This window comes from Triturus cristatus, chromosome 6 (assembly GCF_964204655.1).
Source record: "Triturus cristatus chromosome 6, aTriCri1.1, whole genome shotgun sequence".
NCBI lineage: Eukaryota > Metazoa > Chordata > Amphibia > Caudata > Salamandridae > Triturus > Triturus cristatus.
In genome coordinates this window covers 904,636,760-904,654,823 of record NC_140589.1, presented here as the reverse complement: position 1 = coordinate 904,654,823, position 18,064 = coordinate 904,636,760, and the positions used below count along the sequence as shown (strand labels likewise).

The 18,064-nt window shown below is 42.2% G+C and overlaps 1 protein-coding gene across 1 annotated transcript in view; it reads right to left on the bottom strand.

The window, feature by feature from the left end:
- Nucleotides 1–889: 889 nt before the first annotated feature.
- Nucleotides 890–18,064, bottom strand: part of STX7 (syntaxin 7) — a 181,598-nt gene continuing 164,423 nt past the window's right edge. Inside the window, exons 8-10 of the mRNA XM_085611566.1 lie at nucleotides 16,868–16,940; nucleotides 5,570–5,652; nucleotides 890–2,115 (exon numbers count right to left, since the gene is read on the bottom strand). Coding sequence (XP_085467692.1) covers nucleotides 2,023–2,115; nucleotides 5,570–5,652; nucleotides 16,868–16,940 — 249 coding nt within the window. The 3' untranslated portion in view covers nucleotides 890–2,022. The remainder of the gene's footprint in view (nucleotides 2,116–5,569; nucleotides 5,653–16,867; nucleotides 16,941–18,064) is intronic.

Below are 18,064 nucleotides of genomic sequence, written 5' to 3'. Positions count from 1 at the left end.
GATCTGGGCCTAAATCCATCGTTTTTTTGCTCAACATGCCATTCCAGTTTGGACCCAGCCATACGCAAATCAGTCTTGCCCTGTGCCCAATGGGAACAATCCAGCCCGAACTGCTAGACCAGGTCCTCCCTGGACTGGAAACAAGCATCCTAGGACCGGTTTCGGGGTTTCACTCCTCTTCAGCCAGGATAGCTGGATTCCAGTGGCATGGAGAGCACGGGACTCATGTCTGAGCATATCCGTCCCACTCGGGGTGACAAATGTAAAAAGAACTGTTGATGGACAGAATGCAGAACAATGTCATACATTCACCCCAGTACAGAGATCTGGGCCTAAATCCATAGTTTTTTTGCTCACCATGCCATTCCAGTTTGGACCCAGCCATATGCAAATCAGTCTTGACCCTGTGCCTCATGGGAACAGTCCAACCCGAACTGGCTTGGCAGTTCGGGCTGGACTGTTCCCATGAGGCACAGGGTCAAGACTGATTTGCATATGGCCAGGTCTAAACTGGGGTGGTATGGTGAGCAAAAGAATGATGGATTTAGCTCAGATCTCTTGACTGGGGGTGAATGTTTTGATTTGTTCTCCATTCTGTCCATCAATTGTATGTCTTTAGATTTTGTGGGAAGGCGTAAGACACAGGATGAGTCTCCTCAATTATTTGGAAGGACATTGATGACATCTAGTGTGGTTGCCATTGCCTAAACTGTATGAATAATGATGCTGTAAACTTTGAAAGGATGTACATAATGCCAACAACAAACAGCTACGCTCCTTAATACAATTCTTGACAGACAAAAATGAAGTTTTAGGTCACATTATTCCACTGTGACTGATTACATCACATTATACCAATACTTGGAAAAATACAAAAAATACCACACAATCAAAAATAATATCTTACTTTATTTGGAAACCGTGTGCTTCAGACTAGTATCTAAATAATGTTAAAAGTGTAATTTATAATAAAGAATGCTCATTTATGGCCAATATAACGAAATATCAATATATGTTTCACACCCCTGGAATGACAGCACACTTTATGCAAAGTGATTTCTCAACGGAAAACCAACCACGAAAGGTTATGACATGTCACCACAGCCCTACATTATTTTATCTTGATATGTTTGTTATGTTGATATGTTTGTTAAATGCCATTTTTGGATACACGTAAACCAATAACCTAAGTCAAAGTGACAATGCACAATGCAAGACAGACCAGATATTTCCACACAGTGTGTGTTAAAGAAATTGCTTTTTAGCAGCAGAAGGCACTGCAAAATATGTATTCCACCATATGATCGAGGGAAACATGGCTCATGATTAATTCTGCAGCGACGTAAATGACTACATATACATGGTCTAATGATGAATGCACATACAAGGATATACATATGTATATAGTCAACCAACACACAACATCATTAGTGCGTTAATTTCACATTTGTCAATGTTATGAAAACCCATAATTCAAGGACCTGGCCTCACCCCGTACATTGGCACATTTTCAAGCAGTGAGAAATACGTTAAACAAGTGACACACATAAAATAGATATATACACTTGGTAATGAGGGGTGCGTACAATCACAATCATACTCCTCATTCAGTCTTGTGATTTACCCTTCAACACCCAAAAATGAAGATGCATGATTTAATGGGTGCTTCGAAATTACCCAACTTAAAATGATGTGCTTTTACAATAATTGCAATGGCGATTGGTCCATTTCGTTGTTTTTCTTTCACCACTCAATGCTCAAAGAATTCATGTTATATTTTATGTCTCGAAATATGAAGACTTTTAATCTCATCTTATTATTCATTCCAGTACATAATATTACTATATAATCATATTAGTGTAATTTAAAATACATAAAAACTAACACAAAAAAAGGCATTCGCCCTTCAAAAGGGAGTACGAATGCCAGATATGGCAATGTTATTCGCTCATGGATATACAATCATTGACTGTGGAAGTCATTCACCATAAATGATACAACACAAAGGCATTTTCCAGTTTTTCATTTTGTGGCTTGCCAGATGATAATTCCTATAACCACTGCTACGACGACCAGAACCACAATGAGGATACAAATCTTTTTTCGAGACTTGCTCTGAAAGAAATGAAAATAAATGTTTTAAAATATATATTAGACCTTTTCTGTGCAAACAATACAACTACTTATGGTTTCATATTTGTATTTTAAATATAGTTTTTGCGAATATATTAAGCATATAAACATGTATCAAATTAATCATGAAAAACAACAATTCACGAGACCAAGCAGCAATAACTCTTAAAAATGTGCGACAAACCCTATTAAATTGAGGCCTAGAACATTTAAAAACAATTTAATATGTTTATTGATTTACACCCATACACAGTATCAATTTTCATCTCAGGAGAATGTATAGTTCACAGTGATTGAGAAAGTAATGATGGTAGTTTTTCAGTAGAAGTTCCAAGTAGTCAAAGTTGGGGCACTGAAACAGGACACACCTTTAGGTGTCTTTATCCAACCCATTTGGTCAATACGTGCCGACATCCTTTGGAGTGACTCAAACGTCTAAGAAAGGAACTATATCTATGTGGAAATAAATGCAAGTAACCTCTTCTGTCTTTAGGATTGCGGAGGATGCACAAGGATAGCTACAGTTTTTTAATCTGACATAACTACAAATGTCTGCAATGTTCCCACTGTCTGAATTACACACAAAACACGTGGAGTATCGAACATCTATGCTCAAGATTTCCTTGAACGTCAACTTAATACAGAACTGATCATAACAGAACTGATAAATCTACTGTGAGACATTTTCTCACAGTAGACTACCATCCACCCCAATTAATAATCCATTATAGGCCTCTACACAGACTGATCTTAGCACTGAGAAGGTGGTGATATATGGAACTGTACAACTGTCAGCTGTTAGGAAATTATGAGGTGACTAATCAAATGAAGATTCAATGGAAATAAAAATAAAATTTGACACTGAATTTAATAATCCTTATGAAATATGCTCTATAATTATATTGTGTAATGATAAACATATTTCATTTGAGTGCCTTTGAGACTGAAATAAAGTAAACTGTCTATATGTCCAGCATATGGATAATGTCAGGCATCAATCTCGCTAAGCAGGTGAGATAGTGGACAAATTAAGCACCTTGGTTATAATGCCTTTGTTTCCTGTTATTCACCAGTTTCATCCAAAACACAATTGTTAAGTATGTTTTTCCAATACCTTTGTGTGCAAACAAACAACATACAATTATGTTACCAGATAAATATAAACATTGATATAAGTAAGGTAATCAAGCTCTGCCAGAATCAAGGTCTATTTTTAGGTGTTTAAGTCACATAGCTATCTCAGCAACTTACCAAGAGGAATCTATGTGACCTGGCTATAGGTTAATTCTAATAACTATACAGACAACTACAGTTTATATAATTTTTTGCCAGCTTTAAATAAAAGCTAACCAAAGTATACATTAAAACATTGGACATTTAAAACAAATCTTTCCATCCCTTTAAACTGTGCAAACAGATGTATTTACTCTCAGTACTATGGGTCAGCTGTATCAAGAATTGCTTTTGCGATTCTATAATAGTGAATTTTACAGATTTGCTATTACAGAATTGCAAAATGCAGTGAATGTAGATTTCGCTTAAAAAATGTGCGTTTCCTACATATTCCTTATTTGCGACTCGCAAATTGCAGAGTCGCAAATAAGGAATGGCTTCCCATTCATTCCTATGGGCCTAGAGGCCCATAGGAATGAATGGGAATTGCATGCACAATTTGTGAGTACTCAATAGGTACTCGCAAATTGCGCATGCAATTTCAAGGGTGCCAAATGGACACCCTGTTGCACCCCTGAAATATGCATGTGTGCACATGTGGCGCACATACATGCCCTAAGGGCATGTATGTACGCCACATGGCACCTTGAAAAATGCAAAAAAGTTAATTTTTCATGTAATTCGCATATTACCACCAACTTGAAGTTGGTGGTTATTTGCGATTCCTTAAAGCCAGGTCGCAAATATGGTTTGCTTCCTGCATTTCATTTAAGGAATCGCAAATTGCAATTTCTTGAATGCATTCGCAAAATAGGGAATCGCAAATTTTGTGATTCCTTATTTTGCAAAGGCCTTTTGGGATGATACATCCCAAAAGGCTTTTTCCCGTTCGGAAACGGGCCGATTCTGCGAGTGTAAGACCAGCCATGGCATTCTAGAATTGTGACCTATAGGTGTTGGAAGAAAAATCAAGTTCAACAATGCAAAGTACTCCTGTGCAACTGCTGTGTATCCTTCATGACTGATGTAGTGTGCTATATGACATGTGGCCACCTGTCACTCAAGCAGTCTTAAAACATGGCCCCAGAATATACCACCTCCAATTCCTAGCGGCTATGCTCATGTCACAGCTCACAGTTCTTCCTGCCACATAGAAGAATGGAGAGCTAGGCTGGGTTGTGAACAGTGCGCAATATTGAATATAAGTGGGGGAACTCATTATAGTAATAATAAAATATAATAATCTAATTTATAAAGCGCTCGGTTACTTCACATGGAGTGTCTCAGCACTAGAAATAGGAGTACAGAAAAGAATTGAGCACAACAGTAGGAGCCTAACAGAAACCAAAGCGCTAGGTTTTCAGTTATTTTTCTGATTACCAATTCAGAGGGAGCCAGGCGAAGTTCCACAGGTAGTGAATTCCAAAATTTTGGGAAACAAGTAACTGAAGGCGCAACTACCAACTCTAGCTTTTCTGAACCTTTAAACTGGAGGCAAGTTAGGCCGCAGTCAAACTCAGAGTTCTGCTTGGAGCACAGGGAGTAATCATATCCTGCAAGAGTAATCATATCCTGCAAGTAGGAAGGGCCGTGGCAGGAAAGCGCTGTGTAACAATAACAGAGAGCCCTAAAGGTATTTATCGGTTTCACTGGCAACCAGTGCAGTTTCCTTAACTCATATCTACAATTGCTGGCCCTTCAAAGTCAACAATTAATATATTATTTTTATTTTTTATTAGGAACTCTGCTTCAAACAAACAATTAGTCTGTGAGATTTCCTCATTTGTAGCTGTGTTAACAAGCAGCACATGCTGAGTTCTAGTAGTTCTGCCTTATCAAAAGCTTTCAATTGAGGAGGTGGCATCTCCCTTTCACTAGGTCCACAATGAGATCTAAAAACCTCTCATTTATTGATACATTCTAGATTTGCTCGCCTTGAAAGGGAGATGTAGGCTATTTGCCACTCCTGAATAAGGTCGCAACTGTTAATTGTCATTTCTGGCACACTTTACTTTGCACTGACCCTACCCCTAAACATTAACTCTAACCTTATCCCCACACTGCATTCGATAACTTACACTGTCTTACACAAGCTTACAAAACACTCACCTATTCATAGTACTAACTCGATCCACAAACTCATCCTATCGGTTACCCTAGCTAAAAATAATGAAATGTCACAAACATTACTTTGGAAAAAGCATGGAAGGCACACAAAATATTAAACAATGCTGGAATCTGGGGTTCATCACACTGGTATTACCTGATACTCCGATGCTCTTGCAAGCTGTTGGTTCGCCTGCTGAACGTGCACTTCAGAACTCTCCACATTGGCCTCTATGCTGTCTAAGATATGAAAACATATGTCCATTTTCAATTAAAATCATTGTGTGATCCTTACTTTAAAAATTAAATTGCATGTGCATTTAATGTGCTGCTACTCAACAAAAATATGTAGATCACATAGGAGTATATAAACACTTGTTTAGGAACAGACTTCGACAAGCATGGCCCTTTCACCTCTTCTCTCTTTCTAGATTGTCTATATATGGTTTATGTACAATTGTCTTCTGTAACTTGAGCCAAGTCATTTTTTAATTGTTTTTTGTTTAAATCTTTTTATTGAGTTTTTGGCTTATAACAAACAGGCAGGATGGAAACAGCTGGAGGCTTCCTTACACTCTTTACATGCCATATCTCTTGTAGGTCAGGTGCCTTGGGCATTTTTACAATTCAACATCAGAGAGCATTTTCAACGGGAAAGCATAGTACAATTGTTTACAACTAATACACTTGACCTTATGACAATTGCTTGTACAGAGTGTGAGTTATTTATTCATGTTGAACATGTGTTAGACGCGTTAGTGCGTGATGTGTCAGTGCTGTGTGTTTCCCTGTGGTAATGTAAAACATTACTTTGTTCACAACGTTTGCAGCTATCTGCGTCTAGTATGCTCACTGGAATTACCAATTGCATCGCTTCCGTACGTTAACAACTGTAACAGTTTACACCAGGCCCAACTGAGCACTTTGGATCTGTGTCTGCAGTGGGAGCCTGGATTGCTTCTCATGCAGCACATGTCGTGTAGGCGCTTTGCGGGCGTGTCGGGTCTAGCTTGTTCCATAACTGTGAAGGAGGGCTAATAACAAAACTGTGACAAAATACCCTCTAACAGGAATGGGGTCTGGGCTGTGGGGGCTGGCGCTTGGGAATACGGTGGCGGTAATATTGGTGATGACGTCTGTGTTGTAGGCATTGGCGGTCGCTGTTAGCAAGGTTGGGGGCATGCACATAATTACGCTTGCACAGTAGGCTGGTGTCTTACGTCTGACCACTGCACTCCACCCTCTGCTTGCGAGCACTGCTCTATGTTGAGTACTCCAGGGATGCATCCCCTGTTGAAGCGTGGGTGGGAGACGTGTTCTCTTGTCTATAGATCAATGTGGTTAGAATTGCGTCCCAACTGGTAGCCATGGGGGTCTTCAGGATCCCTAGTGTGTCCTCACACTTAAGTGCGGTACTTTCTGCTTTAGACCAATTGAGCATAGAGTGTCTCCAAGCTCTGAGGTGTGGTTGGTTGGAATATTTCCATCTATTTGTAATTAGCATCATTGCTACTGTCATCCCAGGTCTAAGAATCTAGACGTAACCTAGTTGTTGCGACTTCTGCGGAATAGGTGCAAAAAGTATATGTGCCAATGGAAGGGGCTTTGTGTTAGCGCATCAGCCACTGCCAGCCAGTATTCTGTCAGTGTGGGGCATCCCCACAGCATATGTATTAAATCTGCATCTAGGTGCATGCATCTGGGGCACTTTGTGTCTTGCTGCCTGGAATATTGGTTGATCTTCGCAGGTGTGAGATATGCGCGATGGGTGACATAGAATTGTATTTGCCGTAAGCGCGCATTTCTGGGGACCTGGGTTGGGCTCACCGGCACCGACACCCATTCCTTGTCCATGAGCTGGCGTCCTAGGTCTGTCTGCCAGCATTGGCGAAGAGTCGATAGTTCTGCCGCTGCATGAGGTCTGAGTGACGCTGCAAACCATTAATGAGGTGCCCACCCTATCCCATAACGTGCAGGTATTGGATGGTGAGGTGGGTTTCTGGCTCAGTAGATATGTCTCACCATTTGGCTGTGATGGATTCCAGTAGAGAGCGGTTGAGCAGAAATTGACCTGGGGGCAACTCGTCTTCTTCCACCAGCGATGTATATGTGATTAGCGTGCTCTTGCGATATAGGTCCCCATGTAACGGACTCCAGCCGCATGCCAGCTGCTAAGTTCAGTTGCTGTGATTACCGCAGGGTCTCTGGGCGTTCCATCTAGGGGCAGAGCCAGAGCGTATGGTGTGGTCGCTCGGGTAAGGTGCAGTGTTCTGCGGAAGCACATCTACGCCATGTCTAGAAGGAGCAAGTTCAGTGGCTTAGTTTTGGAGATTGGATGGAATATCGCTGCTAGTTGTGCCAGCTGCAGTGGGGGTTGTGTAGTTGCCGTGTCCCCAATATGGTGGTCCACGAACCATCTGGTGACCCATTCTATTTGGGCCGCCAAGTAGTACTGCTCCAGGTGCAGGATCGCCAGGCCGCCCTGATCGGTAGGCAGATAGAGTTTGTTGATTGTCACTCGATGCCTGGAGATACCCAATATGAAGCCTTTTACTAATTTTTCAGGGGGCCAGAAGAAGGACGGGGAATATAGTATTGGAGGTTCAAAAAATAGTAGAGAAACCTGGGAAGGACCACCATCTTTACTATGGCCACTTTACCAGTAATTGAGAGCGGGAGAGTGTCCCAGAATATAATCTGGGAGCAGATCGCGGCTAGTGCTCTGACCAGGTTAACGTCTTGTAGAGCTTTGGGGTTCCTATATATACGGATGCCCAGATATAGAAATGTATCTTAATGCCAGCGAACTCGATTGCCTCCCAGCTCATATCCAGGGTCTCCGCATTGTTTTCTGAAGGTGTACAAGCAGGATATGGCGGCATTCACTCGCAGGCCTGATATGGAGGCAAAGTGTTCCAGTATAGTCGCCAAATTCTGTGAGATGTTGTGAATATCCCTAAAGTACAACAGGAGGTCATCTACATATAATGATATAGTGTGTGTGTCTTCCCCCATCAGATATCTCAGCACGCACTGCCTCCATGAGCGGTTTGATTGCTAATGCGAAGAGCAGTGGTTAAGCGTGTGCCAAATGTCTATTAGGGTCCAGCTCATAAGCCACTCCTGCAAGGTTTACGCAATAGAGACTGCCTGCGTCCACGTTAGGGGTGGATATGATCTATCTAGGCTTACGTCTAGGACTGCGTTAAAGTCTCCTCTGATGATCCAAGGGAGGCCACTCCATCACGCCAGTAAGTTTGCGTAGAAATGTAGCTTGATCTACATTTGGCGCGTACACGGAGCCTATAAGCAATTCCTGCCCGTTTAGTTTGCCTTTCACAAAGAAGTACCTTCCCACTGGGTCTACTACCACCTCCTCTGCTGTATGAGGGGCGCCCGCTTTAACCCAAATCAGAGCTCCACATGCCTGCGATGAGTAATTTGTGCTATAGACTTGGCCCCTCCAACACCTGCGAGTAACTTGAGCTAAGTCATGAGCAAACTCTTATTGTGACAAAATAATTAATGGGTATTCCAGGAAGTTTGACTAAATACGTGAAAATATTAACAGACTAAACATAGCATTTAAAGTTTTCCGATTCAAAATGTAACAGTTCACTGATCAGCCTTAAAAGATGCTATAATAATCAACTGTGCGTGAACAATTTGCCTAGTTGTTTATGCGGATATCCAAGAGACTGCTTTGCATGATAGTCTGAAGTATTCAAAAATATCCTTATTTATATCAATAATTTGTTATGCATCTGAACAGTCTAGAGTTGAACCAGTTCTGTAAATCATATGGCCAATCACATAGAAGGTATGAGGTTGAAATACGATGACCTTGATGACCTTGAATATAAAATATATTAAACCTCCTAGAAACACAGTAGCAGACATCTTCCTTGGACAGAAAGTCAAAATATAATTTGCTGGAGAAGGGAAATTTGTTTTTACTTAAAATGGCATGGTCTCTTTACTACTGCTGAGATCCATACCCAAAATGTCTTCCAATTCTTTTTTCACCATTGGCCAGAGAAAAAATAATATTGCCCCTTTGTGGGAATCCCCAGTTGCGTGTTGCGGCTCAGTGGACCAATGGAACCACTACCGGTATCTATATTTCAGCTCATGGTCACAAGATCGAATACTACCAGGTAAGTCCTGTCTTTCTTCTTGAAAAGATCGATGAAATGAGTGCCATTGAGTTGGTGGTTAACAATAAATCATCAGTATACTCACTAAGGTAATTCAAAACTACACTTATTTTGTTATATTAATAATCCAATAGTTTATAAACTCAATAATCAATATAATTCCCATTTTAGAAAGCACACGCATGCATACAGCCACTATGAACCAAGCAATTAACACTCTCCAGCACAAATTTCCAGCTTTTCATTGAGATCCAATAACAAAATCATTCTATGATGACTCCTTTCAAGTTATGGTCTGTAGACTTTTGGGTCTGTTTATTAATTCCTTTCAATCAAAAGACCAATTTCTGTAAATTAAGTGAGCTCAGGGAACGAACAAAAATTCCTAAAATCATTGTAATTGAGATTTAAATGAAATAAATGATCATCTGAACTTTTCCTTAAAGGCAATACTATTGATTTATGATTCAGCAAGCTTTTCTCACGTGAGAAAAAATATCTGTCAGCCGACTTATAAGGAAACTCAATTAAATAACCCCACACCTGAATATTATTAAATTTAGTATGCAACAACAAAACCTCAATTCAATTAAAGTGGTGAAATATAATCATTCCCTTAAATAGATATTTTGAAATGCTCAAAATTATTTTTCAAGGTTGAGCAGCAGCCTATCACACATTTCTTTTAGTCAATAGTTATATGACAGCTGAGAATTTCTCAAGACCAACTCCTATTTTAGACACAAAACAATATTCTGATGAAACACAAAGTGCATTTCTATATGAATAAAATGGGATGGACACAACTCACTGACATATCTTCTAATCCACATATCATTTAAAAACAATTAGGAAAGAACTTAACTGTTTATTAGCCATACTAAAGATAATCTTTAGAAAACAAAAATGTAGGAGATTCATGATTTAATATGCAACCTAGTGACAGGATACAGCCGTTAATTGTTGTGTTCCAAATAACACTGTACAGATACACAAATTCAAAACAACTTAAGATGCCCCCTCTTTTTTCTTAAACATAAGCAGTCTGCATGAATGCATATATCTAATCAACAATGGGATAATAGAATTAGTTCAGTGAGATGAGAAGAATCTGGAGGAAAAATATCATTTTTGTCTGTAGCTACCTTAGAAGACAAGCAATTCCAGTGCCGGATTTTGAAAAAAACATGTCAATTAATTAGGTGTATAGATGGTTGAGGTCAGGTTTGCTTTTACTGCGCATAGAGACTGGAATCATGACAGTCATACCTATTGGTTTAAACACTACTTTTAAATAGTATTATCTGAAACCTATAAAACAGCAAGGGTTAAGTCTTTTATATATGCACAGAATTATTACTCTCATTTTCTAATGTAACTGACAGATACGCTGCTATTGAATAAAGATAAACTGTAAAAGATGAAGCATTAAGTCTTTGTGTTAAATATATGTAAATAATCTCTACATGATGGTAATGTAGCTTTATAACAGATTCATATCTTACTATGCTGTAATACATTTCAATTCTATTTTTCTCTCTGAAGCATCTTCTTATTTTGGTATATTTCTGTGATGTGTATAATCTGCTAATTGTTTTGGGCTCTTTTAATGTTTGTGTAAAATCCTTGGGCTTATTTCTGCTTCTGCTCAAGGAAGTGTCGTGCAAATGCTTACTACATCACATTTGGCTTATGGAAATGTTTTGTACCGGAGAGTCTCGACGTCACTGCTGAATAGACTACAGATTGTACAGAATGCTGCCGGCAGACTCTTATGTCATGCTCCTATGCACACCGCAGTTTCAATACGTCTGTGTATGCTTCATTGACTGACTATCGAGAAGTGGGCCAAGTTTAAAGCATTGTGCTTTTTGTACAGGGCTATGACTCAGAATGCACCCAAGTACCTTAATAGCTTTGTAACCCCATGTGTTCCAAACCATTCCGACATTCTCGCATTTTGGGCCTCGCTGTCATCCCTTGGGTGAAATTGGCGAGGCAGTGGGGACGTTCCTTGAAATACTTAGAACCCAAATGTAGGAGAGTAGGATCTGCACTTATGTTGCCCCCACTTTTTTCTGATGTTAACACTGGTTTCTGGCTATAGTCTGGCTGGGTCCCTGCTAATCAGGGCCCCAGTCTCTCTGTTCTCTCTAAACGACTTGGTGTGCATATTAGATGTACTAGTGATTGGATACTGTGGTACCTTATGAGCCCCTAGTATATGGTACCAAGGGCATAGGTACTTCACAGGCCTACCAGGGGCTGAAGCATGTATTATGTCACCCCTGGGAAGCAGACTAAATCTGACACCACAGGCCTGCTACTGCAGCCTGAATGAGGTAGTGTTAGCACTCCTCACTGAGGTAAAGGTTCCCATATCTCACCTTACACACACATATAAACCTATCAGTCACCCCTAAGGCAGGCACTATCAATCCTGAGGGCAGGGTGCTTGGTTTACAATGTGAGGGGGTGCCTCTGCATGAGCAGGGCCCCTCTGCAGCTGGCAGAGTCTATTCTCTGTGGCTGTTTGTGGATGCGGTTAAACCATATACTCTTAAGTGCATTATAACCTACCGGTAAATACTAACTTTGGAATGACTGCATCAAAACATGTCGTGTTTGGTGTCAAACAACTTGGAATCATACCCCCACGCCAGTAACTGGTGTGGGAGTATGATCCCACCCTTCAAGAGGGGACGACATGTGCCTACTGTGGAAACACGGTCTAAATCTGAAAGAGCCCTGGCATCACAAAATGGATGCCACCAGCACAGACACTGGGCTGCCCTCCTGCTGCAGACTGAAACTCGCAGTGGAGGAGGCCCAACAATAGGCATCCTGTCACAGGGAGGTTTCACCACCTTCCAGACAGGATTTAGTGTATTGGGGCTGGGTGGGTGCACTCCTAGAGTGCTTTGAAGTCCTGCACTGGGGGAGCAGTAGGCTCCTCTGTGCATATGCCAGCTCAAACCGGTTCCGGGGCTACCTGTCCCTGCTCTGGCGTGAAACTGGACAAAGGGAAGTGGGTGTAACCACCCCCTACCCTGACCCTCCAAGAGGAGTGGTCATAAAGCTAGTCCCTCCCTTTCTTTTAGTATAGGATAGGGAACCCTTGCCATTGCAAACTAGATATCCCTGGACGACGCTTTACAAGAAGAATCCTGGTCCTTCGGCGTTCCACTACCTTTGGAAGATGGAAGAATCTCCCTTGGTGTCAAGCAGTGACTCCCCTGCTTGGCAGGCACCAAAACTTTGCATCAACGGTCGCAAACTTTCCCGCTCCCGCCGGAGTCCTAAGTCCCTGCAGCCCCGGAAGTGGATTTCCTGACTTCTCGACAGCCATTGTGAGTCCCCAGCAGAGCTGAGGCGAGTGGACCCCACGAGTGACTAGGAACAGCAATACTCGGGTACCGTGCACTATTGTCGAGTGCAACCCCTTCACGACGTTCTACGAACTTGTGCATTGGACCATTTGTGGCCCAAGCCTCCAGCAGGTTGTGCACCGAAAATCAGAGGCCTACCCCGTCCCAAGAGACCGTGGGCTCCTGTGAAGCATTTCCTCACGAGGCGTCTTCGCGATCCCTTGCCAGTTGGCTTGTGGGTCCCCTGAAGACTTTCTTCTCAAACCAAAGGACTCTCCTGGTTGCTCCAGGCCTGCTCTCACTCACCCGTACTGGGTGAGTCCCTCAGTCCTTGCTGGTCTGCACCGCTGACTCTATTCACTTTCCACGATACTTGCTGTTGCCAAAGCTTGTTGGCTCCAATCCGGTTGCCGACACCTCAGTAAGCTGCAGACGTCGTGGGACACTCCGAATCCAGCTGCTGGTCATCATCGATGCCTCCTGGTCCTCATGAGTGAAGAGTCAAAACACCCTTGATCACCTGAAATCACCCGACTTCCGTGGGCATCCATCTTACTGGCCCCGGGTCACTGGCAAGTGACTGTGAACACTGTCCCTTCTGCCGTCAGGTCATCTTCATCTTGAATCCAGCCTTGGATTCCACCGGACACTTCTTCGCAAGCAGCAAATCTTCTTTGGCTTCCATGGAAAACAGCGACGCGACCCAACACCAAAAGATACCTATGCACCCGGCTTCCCTGGGTGAGGTAACTCGCAGGGGCGGCTGGTGACATTTGAAATTGGTGATGCGGAAAAGTTGAGGATAAGTGTTATGTCGATAGCGAGTGAGCCGACTATCATAGGAGGGACTCGAGGGGAGAGGGACTTGCAAAGTTTACAGCAAATTTGAGAGGGCAAGAATGTTTCTAAAGCAATTCTGAAGGTGTAGACTTGAAATATGCAAATACATTACAAAATACCCCATATCTTACAGCACTAAACATATCCCCCTATGACTGTAGTGTACACATAGTAGTGCAACATGTAAGCTTTTAATTATCTTACCAGATAAATACTACACCCTTTCCACCACATTCCTGATAAACGAGTGTAGTGCATTTGTGACACTTGTCTTGTGCTACCTTTGGATTTTACATAATCCCTATGATTTCAGTCACAGCATTTATGGCAGCACCCCCACTCTGAAAATTGTTCCAGCACCCCTGCTGCCTTCAGTTATCGCAGACCAGATCAATAGACCTTAAGTCGATGCACTTTCATTGTGGGCCTGTCTGCCACCAGCAACACGTGCGTTCTTTTAACCATAGATGGTTTTGTTTGATTCAGACAAAACTGTAAAATGAGTTGCCAAAGAAAACCACATGATGTCAGTATTACATGCTCTTCGTAATTTAAAAAATGTGATAAGGTGTTCAGCAGCATCACGAGTGGAGTGGCTATCAGAGGGTGGAAAGCAAAGGATCACGGAAAACGGCTCCAATGAGCTAATTTAAACAGGAATGTAAAACAGAATGTGTCTCCCTCGAAAGCCTTTAAAATAGGACAGGAAAGAGACATCACACCTCAAACGTACCTACATTAGTTCACGTCCAGTAGCATTCTAAACGCATTTTCAACAAGGTTCTCACTTCAAGTGGCAGTTTACAGTGAGCTGCCTGCACCGTATGAACACCACCTCCCAACAGAACAAGCTTATGATGGAGCCCCGAGGTCAGCCCGGCGACGAGTGCGGCCCCTGGACACCGGGGAGGCCAAGCCGCTTCCACAGGCTTCCACTGTGCAACGACTTTACCAGCAGGTCTGCCCAGTCCGGGAGTTCAAAAAAAGGGAAAAAGCTTACCTGCACATGCGTCGTGTTGTTTAAAACAAGGCTGCAGGCGCCTTTTTCCAGCAACAAACACACCCGTCCCGGAAATAGGAGCCAAGCTGCCTGCCAAACTGAAACTAAATGGATAGCCACTCCCGGTCGCCTCGGCCTTACCCAATGAGAAAGCCTCATTTAAGGAGGCAAAAGGAGTGCTGTAATTGTTACCACCCCCTGCACTCAGTGCACTGTGAGCCAGCCCTGTCCCTTCCCATTACTCTGAATGGCGCTCCACTGACCGCGCCCTGGGCCAATTCATTATCGCCCCATTTGAAACCTATTTACTGCTGCTACTTTCAGCCACTCCCACAAGGCTGATGTCACCCGCCTCCTCGCTCCTCACTTGTGCCTCGAGGGCGAGGAATAGTTCTCGCCCAGCTTTTGCACATGCGCACATTGCGCAGGAAGACTCCGGTCCGGGACAAAGTATAAGTAAGTAAAAATATATGTATTTATTTTACATAGTTTAACATTAACTTTCAAGTTTCACGGGGGAGCACCAAGCAGTGAGCACTTCTTTAAACTGCTCCACTGGCGTTCATTCTCTCCCAGTAGTTTTCTACGATGCTGGTAGGTGGGGCAACGCCCCCTACGCCCCTTAACACCAGCCACCACTGGTAACTCGTGCACTTCGGTGCCCTAGTGTGTGTTGGCCCTAGAATTACTTACCTTGTAAGTGGCTTGCTTGTAGACTTCCTCGAAGTACCCTAAAACTTTAAAAATCCAACCGCGACTTGCTCCATTGAACCCGCGGCTGTGTTCTCACACTGCACGCATCTCCCGTGGGTCTCTTACTTACCTGCCTTGGGTGGATTAGTGAAGCCCCAGCGATTCTACAGGCCCTAGGCCTTGTCCCTATGCAAGTCGACTTTCCTAAACCTCTTTTTTAGTATATGGTCTGGTACGCCCCTAGGGCCCCAGCCATATTTGTGCTTAATTTATTGTGAAACGTTGATATTTGAATGTGTTCCTGACTTCTAATCTCATAAAGAGATTAGTAGAGTGTGTCTAGAAATAAATACATATATATTTGATATATATACCTGTGGGGTGTCCTTTCATTTGGTAATTCAAGAGATTATAAGGTAAAACAAGCTGCTTTACATTCCTCAGAGACTTAGCCTGAAGGCTGCTCTCCACAGCTACCACTAGGATAGCTTTCTTTAAAAGGTTGTCTTAAACCTATCTACCATAAGAGTCGAATTGGACTGGTGCAAAGTCGCCACTATAACTAGTGACCAGCATATGCCAGGCCAACTTCTCACACCAAACTGTGGAATGAACGCCTCTCAGTGTAAGAACCTCTACCTCTCTAGAGATTTTTCAAAAGAAGGTGAAGACCTGGCTATTTTAGGTTTTGCTTGGGCAGTCACACTCTTTATAAATGCAATTCAATTTTAATGGCTGTCTTAATGTCTGCGAAGCTAAGCTGATATCCTCATTTCTTATTTTTTATGTGACAATGTGACTATTATAAAAATCCATTGTTTTGAGGCATTGTTTCAACACAACACATACTGCCCTTCTTCCTGCACTGGGGTATGAAATCACCATTGGACAAGTGTATTGGAACGTGCGAAGACACAAAGCATGGACTAGAAATTAAGAGGGGGAAAAAACACAAAGTACATGCTGATTGCAGCAGCATGAAACAAAATGATTGGTTACAGTGACAGGATGGAGGAGAAAATGAATGAGGTGTTCACTGCTGAAGAAATACGAAACCAGAGGTCACTGGAGTATCCTCTGAGCTGAAGAGAAAAACCAGGTGTAGAAAAATGGGAGGCATGGGGGGATAGCCCAGTAATGCTAACTTGGGGATATGGGTGCTGGTGGGGTGGGGGCAGCTGCATGGAAGCCTCTCTGCAACAGTGCATGGGTGCAAGACAGATGAGGGAAACTCCTCAATTTGATTCAGGATAACATGGACTCCGATGCATCAAAACAGGCAGCTGTGAAGCAGACGCAGAGAGAAACCTAGATTCATATTTTAATATTTTGTAACGGAAATGAGTGAGAGGGGGTGTAGAACTAGACCTACAAGCGAAAAAGGATAGTACACTTACCTATCATATCCCCTTGTTCATGGATCATTGCACCCAAATCCTTAAATATTTCATTTATGTTCAGGATATCTGCCTGGAAAAAAAAAACAATTATTTGTTATGTTGGATTTAATATAATTTATACTCAAATATGCAGCCACAGTTGTGTTGAATTACCCCATATATCCATTGTTTAAAGTGAGCCAGGTGCACCCGTTTAATTCAAATGTGGCTTCTTAAATATATAAAGCATTTACTAAGGGCGGTAGAGTGGCATTATCAAATCCAATTGTGCATTTGTTAGGTCAATAATTTCTTTATTAGCTCGTAATGAGAGTTACTGGAGATATGGTGTTCCATTGGCTGAATTCATATAATATTTTGAATACAGATAGCTTACCTTTTTGTCCATACATATCCCATTGTTCGCGGGCACCCTGTGTCAGCCCTTCAATTATCTTTATTTATATATTTCATAGATTTATAAAGTACACGATCACCAAAGGTATAGATGCGCATTACACTGTAACAGTAAATTAGCGAACAAGGAGGAGGAAGGCAACGTGAAGGGGTGAAGAGATAGGATATTTATAAGCCAGTAAACAAGAAATATAATGGGGCAGGGGATGATCAGAAGAACGAGAGGAGTTGTAGTGGGGAGTGGGAGAAAGAAGGGGAGGAAAGTATTTTGTTCAATGATCCGTCTGCTTCCCACTTGGCAAGTCCGTGACAGCAACCCTGCGTACATGCATCTTAAAAGGGGTTGAATTCCAAAACTCTCAATGGGTGGGAACGAGAAACAGGAAAAGAAAGGCCTGGTTATGTTGTGATGTAGGTCAAATAATCACATCCCCACTAATGTGGCTAAAGCATACTCTATTTAATTGTTTTAAATATTTCTTTATCAGTTCGGAGTATAAGAACAGTAGCAATGTCAAGCAGTATATCTTTAAGTTCCCTCTATAATATTTACAGAGATGCGCTCTCAGGTGTTTAGGTAAACAGAATTGAGTGTTACAATCAGTGATTTATAAACGATTGTGATGACTGTAGATTGGTCGTAGAACTCCGTCTATACATTGAATACATAAATCAACTATCCAGGTGAGGGGGAGGGGAGAGAAGAGAAAGGATGATTATTCGCTTGTTGGTGTGGGGATGTTGACGGGAGTGGCATACCGGTAGGTCATTACTATTACAGGGTCTGCAGTCTGGATT